The sequence below is a fragment of the Malania oleifera genome, chromosome 3 (assembly GCF_029873635.1).
Source record: "Malania oleifera isolate guangnan ecotype guangnan chromosome 3, ASM2987363v1, whole genome shotgun sequence".
Taxonomy (NCBI): Eukaryota; Viridiplantae; Streptophyta; class Magnoliopsida; order Santalales; family Ximeniaceae; genus Malania; species Malania oleifera.
Genome location: NC_080419.1, coordinates 10,315,316 through 10,328,583, shown reverse-complemented (window position 1 = coordinate 10,328,583; position 13,268 = coordinate 10,315,316). Strand labels below are relative to the sequence as shown.

General features: G+C 35.6%; 1 protein-coding gene across 1 annotated transcript; it reads right to left on the bottom strand.

The window, feature by feature from the left end:
- Positions 1–2,963: 2,963 nt before the first annotated feature.
- Positions 2,964–12,493, bottom strand: LOC131152436 (serine/threonine-protein kinase STY13-like). The gene is made up of 6 exons (XM_058104317.1): positions 11,077–12,493; positions 9,481–9,602; positions 8,987–9,195; positions 8,725–8,899; positions 7,551–7,685; positions 2,964–3,278 (listed from the first exon to the last, which is right to left on the bottom strand). Exons 1-6 carry the CDS (start codon positions 11,402–11,404, stop codon positions 3,072–3,074), a joined length of 1,176 nt encoding a protein of 391 aa, XP_057960300.1. The 5' UTR covers positions 11,405–12,493; the 3' UTR covers positions 2,964–3,071.
- Between the last annotated feature and the right edge of the window lie 775 nt (positions 12,494–13,268).

Below are 13,268 nucleotides of genomic sequence, written 5' to 3'. Positions count from 1 at the left end.
ATTCTAAAAAATGTCACCTCATTGATTTAATTTACGACATTATATAAAATAAAAAAAAATGTTTGTTTTTTCTAAGTTGTTTGTATGAATATTATAAATTTAAAAATAATCTTGCATTTTTATCATTTTTAGAAGTTTAAAAATATAAATTATTTTTACAACTAAAAAGACCCCGTAAAAATGAATAAAATAGCTTACATGTAACAAGGTCAAGCCTAATTCCGGTGATAGATTGTCTCCTTTGACTCACCAATCTAATAGTTTTTATTCAATAAAAGATGTCTAGCGTAGTTGGAATTTGAAATATTCTTATAAGCCAAAGATCTCTTTATTACACATTCGATGTGCGAGTTGTGACATGCTCTCCTATTCAATCTTGATGCTCTCGTTAGAATGGTCCGCACCTCTACATAGAATCCAACCATATGATAGTATCTTTATAATGTAAAGTTGAGTTTTGATGATTCCAAGGTCCTAGGTTTGATTGTTCATATGTGGTTTGCGTAGTGAATTATTAGAGATATATTAATGGGCATCACCTGGGTGGATTCGAAGGACTCACAATTTAGAGTTTTGGATTATTAAAAAAAAATAGTATCTCTATAATAGTTTTAATACCAAGTATAATACACACAAGTTCAATTTTAATGAGATATTATCTAGTTGAACTCACTAATTTTGTCCTTCCAACTTGCCGTCTTCTCAATATAATATTTGGTATGTGATATGTGACCCTAACATACTCTTTTTTTTTTTTTTCTTTTTTTTTCCGGATTAGCGAGAACTCTAGCCATCAACGAGCCACTCTTTGGACCCCCCGATGCGGCACCAAACTCACGGGTCAGCAGCCTTTTTCCTGAGTTTGCCGGTCAAGTTAATAGGATGCAGTCACGAGTTCAAATTAGTTGGTTGGATGTTCGAGCCATCTGCTCCTTGAGACACAACCGGCGGTATCCACCATGCCAAGACACGCTTTCATTCCTCCAGGAGTATCTATCGGGGCTCGAACCCTCAATTCTCCATCTTACTTGCAAGCTCATATCCACCGCACTCATGCGCTTGGGGGGACCTTAACATACTCTTCCTTCCTATCTTGAATGCCCTTGCCCATACCTCTATGTATATGACCTAAGCCATACAAATCATATATTATATATAGACAAGCAACCTATCACATCTTACAAACAAGTGCGCACAAACAGAAACGCACAATCTTAGGAGATATGCATCACTAGAAAATTTAGGTGGCATCCATAAACCCTCCACAACTCCAATGGCAGGTTGCCCTTTACCATGTACCAAATTAAAGTTGAGTTCGGCCATCTATGAAAAATAATTTTTAAAGGAGAAAATGATTGAAAAAGAGATTGATTAAGGTAATCATAAATTTGTCCTTTGTGAGAAGATTATTTCAAAAAAAGAAAACTAATCATAAATCTCTGGTTAAGACAAGGTTAAAGGTGCTTAAAATCACTTAAATTAATGAAGCCAACTATCTTTTTCAAAAGATATAATAAATGCATTATTGATTCAATAGTATTCAAAGAAATTAATGATCCTAATAAAATCTAAGAGAAAAAAAAAAAAAAGCTAACTTTCAGATTTTAAGGTTCCAAATCTAATACTTTTCAAAATTTTCCAAAAAAAAAAAAAAAAACTTATTTTCAAAAGCTAACACTCTATTCACCAAATGTTTTCTATCTTTCACATCTTAAGAGAGTTCATCCAAAAGAGAGTTTAAACCTACGCTGAATTTTATTAAGATTACTAATTCACATGCAAATTTGGAGTATCGATCCCCGATTCTACATTAGAAAAGTCTGATGAGTCAATTTAAATAAAAATAGAATAAATAACATTTATTCAAATAGGAGAACAGACCTCACTGATCCAAATTTGTCCACCAAACCAAAACCCACGCCAAACTTGGATTAACAAAATACATGTAAATTTATTATATAAGGGGCAAAGCCCTCAATTGATCTATTATACCCCACTCCAAATTTTGTTTAAAAAATACATGCAATTTAATTAAATAAGAAAAAAAGTCCTCAACTGATTCATATCGTCTATCTGATCCAAATTTTGCTCAAATCAAGTTAATGGATGCAAGGGCCGTCAAGAAGCAAAACCCAACTTTGGCGCACACAATTTCAAATTATTGCTAGAAAATATAAAGTTAGGGTGATCCTAATTAGCTCCATCTAAGTTCTAATGACAAACAATAAATAAAGGCCCAATGTAGACTAAAGCCCGGCAATAATCCTGAGCCACACACAAGTTCCGTTCATGCCCCCCTCTCCCTCTCTTCATTTCTATTTGCTACCCTATGTATATCATATATATACAGGATATCTACGAAAGCGATTAAAGCTATTCCCCGCATTTAGGAACTTAATTTAAATTTCTAGTGCAAAATTTTGAATAATACAAACCACACTTCTCAGGTCCACATAAATCTTAACCCCAAACAGGACCTCAAGAAGTTCAAAACATAAAAGTGGGAAACAAAAACATACTTGAGAATATATCGTTGATGGCTGCAGGAAAATTGGAATCCATTGCAAAATTCAAGTATGGAGAGAGCCAAGGAGCCAGTGAGGCGGGCGTGCTATGGCTCATGGGCTTAATTAGCTACTATTAAGGACCAAGGATTTAGGCTCAGCAATGCCCAAGTGTCGTTCTTAAGAAGGCCATGCAGAAATCTTGCAAATAGGATTTGCTTCTGTCCTGCGACCGACTTCATCATATGCATTAAAGTCATGTACAGACCCAATTCAATTGTTGAAACATTTTGACATAAAAGTTCCAAGTAGAATGAAATACCAAGCTCCGAACCCCAAACCCACCCTCCCAAACACACTCAACCCCCACACCCCACCCCCTCCCCCCCCAAAAAAAACCAAAAAGCAGCCTTCTTGTTCTTTTCCCCCTTCTTTCATATAGTAAGTTAGCCAATCTCAAGCCGCAAACATAGACATTATTTTGTTATTAAATCAGATGCAGTAATTACCAGAACATGATTTCAATACTCATAACAGAATCTGCCAGCCAAGGAACTGTTGAATAGATTATGGCCCACGAGCTGGTGCAAAACAGAAGCAGCCAGAAGCCTGATCTTCAGGTATCATCCCTCCGCCCTTGCTTGTATCAATTGCTTCTAACAACCTCACCACCTCATCCATGTCTGGGCGTTTTTCTGCATTCGCATCCCAGCATTTGCGCATGATGTGTGCTAGTGAGCTTGGGCAACATCTGGGGATGTCCGGACGCAGATTCTGTCATATAACCAAACAATATAATACAATATTAAGTGTCCCCAAAGGTTATAGACAATGTTTTTACAGTATACCATGCAACGTTTCAAAAAGATTCTCCAACAGAAATTCAAGAAGGAAATGATGTGCAGAATTACACTGTTTATCAGAGCAAATAATGCAATAATTGTTAAAACAGCCCATACTAGGCACTATGTGGGCGTTAGGCTGAGGTTATCCTAGAGGATTCCCAAGAATTTGGCATCTAAAATGTTGGATGCCCATGTTTGGAAACCCCATGGGAATCCTATATGGTGTGTATCTGAATTCCTGAGGAATGCAGGATAACTTCAAACACAGGTAATTAAAATACAACTCTCTGTTTGGTAATCTTGAATTCTGTGTGAAATTGATTTTTCTGTGACCCAACTTTCTCCATGTTTTTGCTAAAATGATTAAGCTACCCTTGCTTTAGTGAATAGAATAATGTCTATCCCTCACCAAATTGGTCCAGTGTCTCATTGCCGACAGAACTCAAAGAAGGTAATATCCCTTTTGGCTTGTAGTATGGCTTAACATATGTTTTTGGAGGGGAGAAGACGTGCCTATCTTGTATGTACAATCCTTAACAAATCAAATCCTGCAGAGACTTGAATCTTATAGCCATAATTGTTCATCTTATAGCTTTCAGTGTTCAATCTTTCAGTGGTTGCCCGCCCACATATTTAATGATTTTCTCTTCAGCCACTCTGGATAAAATTGAATGGTGAGATGAGAGAGAGGATAACACAAGAACCAGCTCCCCGTACATGAATTTTTATTGTTTATTCCCGACATGGCCAGCAACTCTATAACTTTCCCCAAAACTGATAGTGGTTGTATGCAAGCGATGAATAAAGTCGATGGGTAGAGAGATGATTGAGTTTGTGTTTTTAAACAAGGGCAACAAAACCCTGGGTTAGGATGCTCAGGGCCCCCAACCATCTATTAGCGTTTTCATTTGAGGGCTGATGAACACGGATGCTTTGTCTGATTGGAAGGGATTCCAGGTACTAGAACTGTGCATCTTGGATGGCAAGGAAGCCTTGGGCTAGAAATGTTTTCTTGGATTGTGAACAATTGCTTGTCATCTGAAAAGGACTCCACTATGAAGAGGCAGCTCAGTGGGTAGAGACTGCACAAACATGAAGCAACTAGGATGAAGCACCAAGATACTTGTACTATGGGGCTCAGAAAATGTGATTTGAGGGGCTAGACACGCATTGCTTAAGAAGGCATTGTGTTAGGGTGTGACAATGTAATGGGGAAAATGGGGGAGTGAGATACTGCTATAATTGTATTCTTCAGGGATTTAGAATGAATATATGAATGTCTGTGTTATCGCTTGTATGGTGATTCTCTTGTAAATGAATAATACAAGTAGTTCTTTTCATTGTGGTGTTCTGTTGCCTTGGATTATGATGTCTCTGATTGTTATAGTCTTATTCGGTGTATAAGAATACATTGCTCATGTGAAATCCTATTGTTCCTTGTTTTCCTTGAATATTGAGACTCACCTGGTGCTCGTGCTTGCAGGCTTGAACGTGTGAGAGTTGGCTGACTTGTCGAGGGAGAGCTCTCAACGAGTGCCACACGGCCCTTACTTGAGTCTCATTTTGGGGGTCCGTGACACATTGCTTAATGAATTATGTTGCCTCAATATTTACTGTTACTTGCCATTTACTTTCATGAATTGCTTGCTGCTTCTGCTTACATTTCATTCAACTGCTATGAATGTGTTCTGTTGGTAAACTGAGGTAATCTTTGTCTGACTAGGAGTGCTTTACCTAGTGCCACACGGTCCTTCACAAGATGTGAAATACTTGGCCTGTGACAGCTGGTTGAAAAGAATAAGTTTTTCAAGTTCAGAATTTGCAGTTCATTGGGCATGGTGGAATTCCAACAATCAGAGACAAGGAAATAAGTCGGACAAGGAAAATTTGTGGAAGGAAATAAATCATAAATTCAAATTGTGTATTTTCCCAGCCCTTATCTTAGCTGGAAACTGATTCAAATTCAACCTCAATTTTAAACATTTCGGGCCTCGTTTTTGGAAGGCTGGGTCCACTTTTGAATCCCAAAAGAGTATGTTTATCCTGCTGGGCCCAATCTCATGGGCTCACTTCAACTGGCCTTGTAAATACCAAAAAAAAAAAACCTCAGCCTAACACGACAATTGAATGAAAGCCTTGACAGCTACTAAGGAACCTTCAGTGCTGCATAAACCATGGCAATAACAAAATAATGGGGAGATAGAATACAGACAGTTGCAGCAAGCAATTTGATGGCAATCAGAGTTCTATGACCAGGTAAAGAAGAATGAACACTGAGCAGGGCGGATTCATTCAAAGAGGTGATACTGAATTCAGATCCATTCAAGAGATTCTTTGAGGATGATGAGTTGCTGATTGAGCAACTCTTGCAGGAAGAAGAGCTAGATAATATGGAAGAGGTTTTGGAGATTGATGGCATCACTGAGACGCTTGCTGACACAATTTGAGACAGGCTCAAAAGCAGAGGATTGGTCTCTAGGGCTCTTCTATCTCATAAGGTAGTGGTAAGATTATAGGTATTGCTTAGACTCCTGAAGGACTTGGCCTACATTCTATGGTCAATGGTCATGAAATTTTGATTTTTGTGCAGCCCTGCAGTACTTGATTCTTTACCTCTGACTTTGGCCCAGAACCTAGGATATTAACAACCAGTGATTCAACAGAAAATTTTCTGTTGTATTTGGGAGGATGGATTTTAGGTCATGAACTGGATTTGGGTTGATTTGCAACTGAACTCAATATAATTTTGTCTAAACCCACACAGATCCAAATCCAATACCTAAATTCCAAGCTTCCAAACATGGTGTTAAGCATTCTTCCAATATTGTTTATACTTAACACATACCTAGTGTCGTCCTTGTGCCATGAGGGGTCAATTGCTGAGCAGAATTTTCAAACTGTAGAATTTCTATGATATGAGATGTCCAACCAGTTTTCTAACTTGCTTGATGAGTTAGATCTCAAAGCAGTGAGGCCTAGTTGGGGGATTGTTAAATTTGGTAAGGAGTTCAAAGCAGATAGGAGTTGAGCAAGGGAGTTGATTAGGCCAGCTTCTAGCTTCCTCTATTAATTATGACAGAGGGGATAGGAGTTTGGGTGCTATACTACTGTTATTGCATTTTAAATGAGGACTATTTCTTCTAATCAGTGGGGTTTAGAGATTGAAATAAGGAATTAATAAATAGGATTAATCATAATATTTGGCTTCAAGAATCATATCCCAATAAAGTGACAATGTCTTAGACCAAGTTTGCCCCCCATGTAGCTTTCGAAAAAAAAAATGTTTAAAAAGGAACTTTGAAAAATGCTAATTGAAATGGTTGTAAAAATTGTTTGGCTCTATAAAAAAGGAGCTTTTAGAACTGGTAAAAAAGTTTGTGAGGTGCTTGAAATGACCAAAATGAATCTGTCTTTTTGGGAAATGTAATTAATGCATTGATAGACATCCATGGAATAAAATAATTTGTCAAAAAAACACAATGCCCATTTTTGTTGTGGAAAACAATATTCATTTTCCATCTTTAGTTTTCCAATGAATAACAAAAAATGTTATCTACGTTTAGTTTTACAATATTTGTATAAAAAATGAAAAATAATAAAAGTTATGGCACCTTTCACTAGTGAAAGTAGCTTTATTTTCCATTTCTATGTTTTCAAGCAATTACAAAAATGGCACATTGTTTTCTAATTTTCTAAATTTATATACCAAAATTGGAAAACATCACTTTATTATTTTCAAGATTTTTTATTTCTTACCCTGCATTTGAAAATCATGTAAATCATATAATTTCTTTTTTCTAACTATGGCATTTTGATGCTCAATTCCATCCTTCAAAAGGACATGTAGATAAAAAATAAGAGTCATCACCTAAACACTTATTTTTATAATTCTTTAAAAAAATATTTTTTTCCTTAAAAATCTTAAATATAACCCTAACATGTGCAGTAAAAAGCTCATTTTAACCTTTTTCTTTCAAATCATCAACAGATTTCACATGTGCAAAGACAAGCTCATTTTGAACAAAATAGTCTCATTTTGAACTGCATATAATGCCAAACCCACCAAATAAAATAATAGCCAAACCAATTGAGATCTCCTTAAATTGGATCTTTGCATGCAAACCTTTTACTTGTCAATAAGACAATGCATACTGAGACATCAGTAGATGAATGATATTACAAACTCAAGAACTAAACTTACCTGGTGCACGACAGCAGAGGAGACTTCAGCAAAGCTACGATCTGCGTAAGGCATATCACAGCAATATATTTCCCATAAGCATATGCCGAAGCTGTAAACATCACATCTTCTATTGTATGGTTTACCACTGAGAACCTGCACAAATGTATTGTCAGTGATGTCAAGTCAAGAGCGAGACACTCGAAGTCAAGACCTTATACAGAGGATAATCACAGGTTTCTTTGTTATAAGATGTGAGACATAGATTTAAATTGATCAAAATTCTTTGGCATTGAATGCTAAACAACAGTCAAAATCTCCCTCTTAAACCATACAAGCCTTCACGTCATTTTCTTATTTATATAATGTGTGCATGCATGCATGTGCCTGCATGTGTGTGTGTGTGTGAGAGAGAGAGAGAACAGGAAAGGAGAGAGCACATATTTCACAACAATTCTTTTGCATTAACATCATTCAATAACTTTTTTGATAAATGTCAGTCCAGTAACTTCCAAAACCATGTATCTGGCCTTTACAGTGTCAAAAGCAGGGTAAGGAACTGATCTTTTTACCTACTGGACAATATGCAGCCTGATTAGATGGAGCTAAGCTATTCATTGTCAACCAACCAATCAATTTAAGAAAAATGATAAGTGTCTTTGTTTAGATGCTGATGTAGTGAAATAAAAATTTTCCACAACAATTGCTTTTGCATTAATATCACCCAATAACTTTTTTGATAAATGTGAGTCCAGTAACTTTCCAAAGCCATGTATCTGGCCTTGACAGTGTCAAAAGCAGGGTAAGGACCTGATCTTTTTACCTACTGAACAACATACAGCCTGATTAGATGGAGTTTAGCTATTCATTATCAACCAAACTATTTAAGCAAACTGGTAAGTATCTTTGTTTAGATGCTGACGTGGTGAGATTTGAGTAATTAAGAAAACTTTCTAAATTTATCTGTACATGAAAAGAGCCAAAACCAGATATGAATGCCAAACCACATCCAACCCCCAATCCTTCAAAGCATGGACGTCTTTACCAACATCACAAAGATGAAAAGGCACTTGTTACAGTTTTTTAGATATATTTACTATTATTTTATAAAGACTCATCAGATGCTTCATTCAGAATTCAGGAGAATTCCTTGTCACTTTTGATGAAAATGTATAAAAACAATGTGCATGAATACCTCGGGAGCCATGTACCCAAGAGTACCAGTTTCACCAGTCATATCCCTTGGATTCTGAGCTTCAACACGAGCAACGCCAAAATCAGCAATCTTAAGATTTCTATGGCTGTCCAACAACATATTTTCAGTTTTGACATCGCGATGTACAATCTTCTTAGAATGAAGATAGCTCAAACTGCAACATTGCAACAGAACTAATTATTATTTGCAAAATTAAAATTTACAGATAATCATTCAAATACAATAGAAAACTGTAACTCACCCTCTGGAGAGGTCCAAAGCTAACTGAATAACAATCTTAAAGGCAAGTTTCTTTCGTCTATTTCTTATCAAGAATTGCTTAAGTGTCCCACCCGCTAGATACTCCACAACAACACAGCATGCTCTAGAAGGTAGGGACATAGAACCATCACTTGAAGAGTTTTCAGAAGGAATCTTCAGGTTTGAAGTTCCCATCGAAGCTCCAACAAACTGTAATTGCATAAATAGAGTTTAAGTTACATGTGCTAAGTCCAAAGGAAAAAGGCACAGTACACAATGAATCTAAAGTTGCCAATCTACAAAGAGTTTACAGTCAGCCATACAAACTACACGAGACATTTTTGGCCATGTTTTTATGCATTAGGGACTAAAGTCTCCATTAACAAATTTGCTGCTTCAAGCTAATACAGTAAATTATTAATTTACTATAATAATCATACATTGTAAATTAGTGAAACGAAAAAATAAATCTAGTCTGAGACTATGAGATTGTACTTTTGTAACATTTGGATGGTCAAGCTTGTGCCAAACAGCAACCTCTTGCCGAAATGATGCCCGAAGAGCAGCAGTTTCAGCAACTGTAGCAATACCTTCATCTCCCCAGTCCAACAGCTTCACTATAATGTTGAGAATAACATTACAATAAGAAATTTAGACATACAAATAATTTTATACTAAAACTGATTTTATGTCTTCAGATTTTGCTAACTATTTTTCTTTTAATGATTACTAGAGAAATCAATTTTCCTGAATATCCATAAAAGTTGTGTGCGTAAGATCCAATGATGCCGATGTCCAACAACCTAATTTCCTGCCTCAAAACTTGCAAAACACTGTGGCAAAAATTTTGAAATTTCCAAACGCTCACCCAATTAAAATTATACTTATTATCTATTAGGAAAATATTAATTTCAGAATCCCAATTTATCCCCAGCACTAAATAGTTTCCAATCCCAATTGCCAAATTATTACTATGATACTGACAAAAGTGACAAACACTTTGCACAGAATGATGCTTAGAACCTAATATTTCGAATGATTAAGGGAGTGCCCAAAGCAATTTCTCAACAGCAGTATTAGATGGTACCATGCAACTACAATTTTCATTGCAGCACGATAATTAATATGATGGCAGAATGGCATCATTTATCGCTACGTGAATGAAAGAAATGCACTTACCCTATGTTTGGTTAAGGCCTTGGATTTGGATTTGTGTGGATTTGGACAAAATGTAATACAAAGTTGTATTGGATTTAATCCTAATCCACCCAAATTCAAATCCAAATCCAAGCCCAGAAATCCATGCTCCCAAATGCAAATTTAGCATATCCAGACAAGGAAACATCTAATCATTCCAAGTAAAAGAAGCCCAACTTGAAATAAAAAGCTAAAGAAGCTCCTAAAATTAATGATGATCAGGCAAACCAGAAACAACTATTAATAGATTGCAGCCTTTGTAATTTCATATCAACCTACACATCCCCAAATAGACCACCCAAAATAAATATATACCACAAATTGGCTATGATATTTGAGCACCATGCAAAGAATTCCAATTATATTCCATGGTTCACATTATCAAATACTTTGTCTATGCCATATAATTCATTTTAGAACTAATTATTTCACAACCTGACAGGATCATTTCTATGGCCAAAATTTTCTGAGTTCTTATGAATTGTGATATATGTTTGTTAACTAATGATGAAGAAAGGCCAAAAAATGATCAGGTTAAGAAGTTGTCTACAATAAATTAACAAAGTTAAAACTAATGATTCGATCTCAGAAGTCAGAACCGCAATGGAAAAACAACAGAAAAATAGTGCGACACAATTTGGAATAAAAGCTCGTTTAGGGATGCATGCACTAATTCGAATGGCTTATAGCAAGATTTCATTTCCATGCAAGTTGCAACATGGCAGACCTAGTTAATGGTTGAAGGCTGAGGAAGAGGGAAAAAAAAAGGCACTGGAACTTGCAATAATCCAGACAAGGTTTAAAATTCTCAAATTTTCACAGCTTTCTGCCAATTTGCAATCAAACAGGGCACTAAGGGCGAATCAATGGTGGAAGGAAAAGGAGGAAGATTACCTGCAACATCTCGAGTATCATAAGTGCCCCGGTACACTGTCCCATAAGTTCCACTTGCTATAACATATCTTATATCCAATTTAGATAAATCAATCTCCCACTCTTCCTTCCGCCTTTGCGACCCCACATTCCTTGACCAAACCCTGCTCAAGTGCTTCTCCAGCTGAATATCCAAGCTTTTCAAATCAATTTTATCCGCCCTAAAAAGCATATCCTTGCTGCTAATGCTTCCCGCACCCTTCACTTTTGAGGTTACACCACCCTCTTGGTTATCCGACTTCTCTGCTGTAGGAACACCCTCCACTTCCTCACTTGTCTTTTTATCCATTATTGAAGAACCAGTAGTCTGAATAAACAGACGGCCCAAAACTTGAAATAACAAGAGTTGCCTCAAATCCGAAAAAAAATTCAAAAATAGCAAGGATTTCAATCAAAATCAAGCCGGCTAAAAATGTTCCGTCCGAAATTCTAAAATTCTAGAAAGGTATGATTTAAAAAAAAGGTGAATTTTTCATCATTATCATCACTATAATCATAATTTAATTGAAATCAACAAAGCAATGTACTCAGATTTAAATATATATATATATATATATATATATATATATATATAGAATTTAATAAAAGAAGACGCAAAAATTCAGCCACAAAACTCCCGTCAAATAAACTGAAGAACAAAAAAGAATAGAAAATTAGAAATTGATCGAAAAGAAACCCAGATGCACCAAGCAAATTCCGTCCAATATTCACTACGGAAACCAAAGCTAAAAATTTATAGACGCTGACCAAAGAAGACAAAAAAGGCTTACGCACACCTAGACCTTGGCCTATGGCAGCTCAAAACCCTAACCTCCGCGACAGCTACGAATTTTTGGTTTCAAACAGAGCAAGGAAGAAAAATGAACCAATTTTCGCGAATACAATTGCAAAACCCAATAAACCAGGGAAAAAAAATCAGCAAAGAAATGGTCAAGAAAAATCAAAACTTCAGAAAAAGGAAAAAAAAAAAATCCCCGAACAAAAGCGAAGGGGGGAGAAAAAAGAGGAAAAAGACGAAACAGTTGACCGAGCCCTAAATAAATCTTTGAAAACACAGAGAGTCGGTGGGTTCTACGATTCAAAGTTCAAACTCGTGGAGGCCAACAGAGAGAAATCGGATTGCGGGTCGCAGAAGCTAGGGTTTTGTGTACGAAGAAGTGAAAGAGAAAGGAAGAAAATGCGCGAGCCACTGGAGAAAAAGGAAATTGGGGAATAGAATTGAGTAGAAGAGAAAAGAAGAGAAGAGAAGAGAAGGGAGAGAGAGCGAGAGAGAGAGAGAAAAGCGCGGGGGCTTGCTCAAAATAAGGCTAATTTTGAGGGAGAGACTGCTTCAAAATCCAACCCAAAGCTATAAGGCAATGGCCATATTTCTCCCTCCCGTCCCTATCTTCTAACGAAATTACCGGTAACTCTTCTCGCCGGATCATTCTCAGGATTCTGTATCATTAAAAATAAAAGAAAAAATTTTATTTTATTTTATAATATTAAATTTAATATGATTAAAATTCACAATAATTGAAATAATAATTATGTGCTACTTTTTATTACATATTTTATTTTTAAAAAAATTAAATAAACATCTCATTCTCTCTCACTACTATTGCAATCTTAACGTCCTACAGTCCCTAACTTAGGCATTAAAATAATCCCCGAAATAAACCTCGAGTCTTTCAAACCATTCTTATTTGAATTCTCTCAGGTGATCGCGGTCAAAGATCAATCTATGTACGTCACTCAAGATGCCTTCGTATTTTTATTTTTTATTTTTTATATTTAAAAGTTTTACTTTTCATATATGTTTATATTCTATTTTATTTAAATATTCATATTTTTAATTTTACATTTTCAGATATAGCATAATTCTTCGTCTTATCTTTTTACCATTTTCAACATGTTACATTAAGATTTAGAGATTTTTCAAAGATACGAATTATTAAATAGTACCATAAAAACCATATAATTAATAAAAATTAAGGTGGCTTGAGATAAGAATGCATTTTTAATTTAAATATGGTAAATATTAGTTAGCTTGTTGGCTTATAAATGCTTCACGATAATGTTGGTCCAAAGAAAATATTTATTTTGTGGCATTTTTAGTAATCAAGGTGGAGACAAATTTCTCAAAAATAATTAAATAAATAAACTCAAATTTA

Excerpts from the sequence above, each read along its gene's own strand:
- LOC131152436 (XM_058104317.1), bottom strand. The coding sequence starts at position 11,404 with ATGGATAAAAAGACAAGTGAGGAAGTGGAGGGTGTTCCTACAGCAGAG. Across the intron at positions 9,603-11,076 it reads TGATACTCGAGATGTTGCAG|TGAAGCTGTTGGACTGGGGA; the intron begins GTAATCTTCCTC and ends TCAACATTATAG. Across the intron at positions 9,196-9,480 it reads ACCATCCAAATGTTACAAAA|TTTGTTGGAGCTTCGATGGG; the intron begins GTACAATCTCAT and ends ATGCAATTACAG.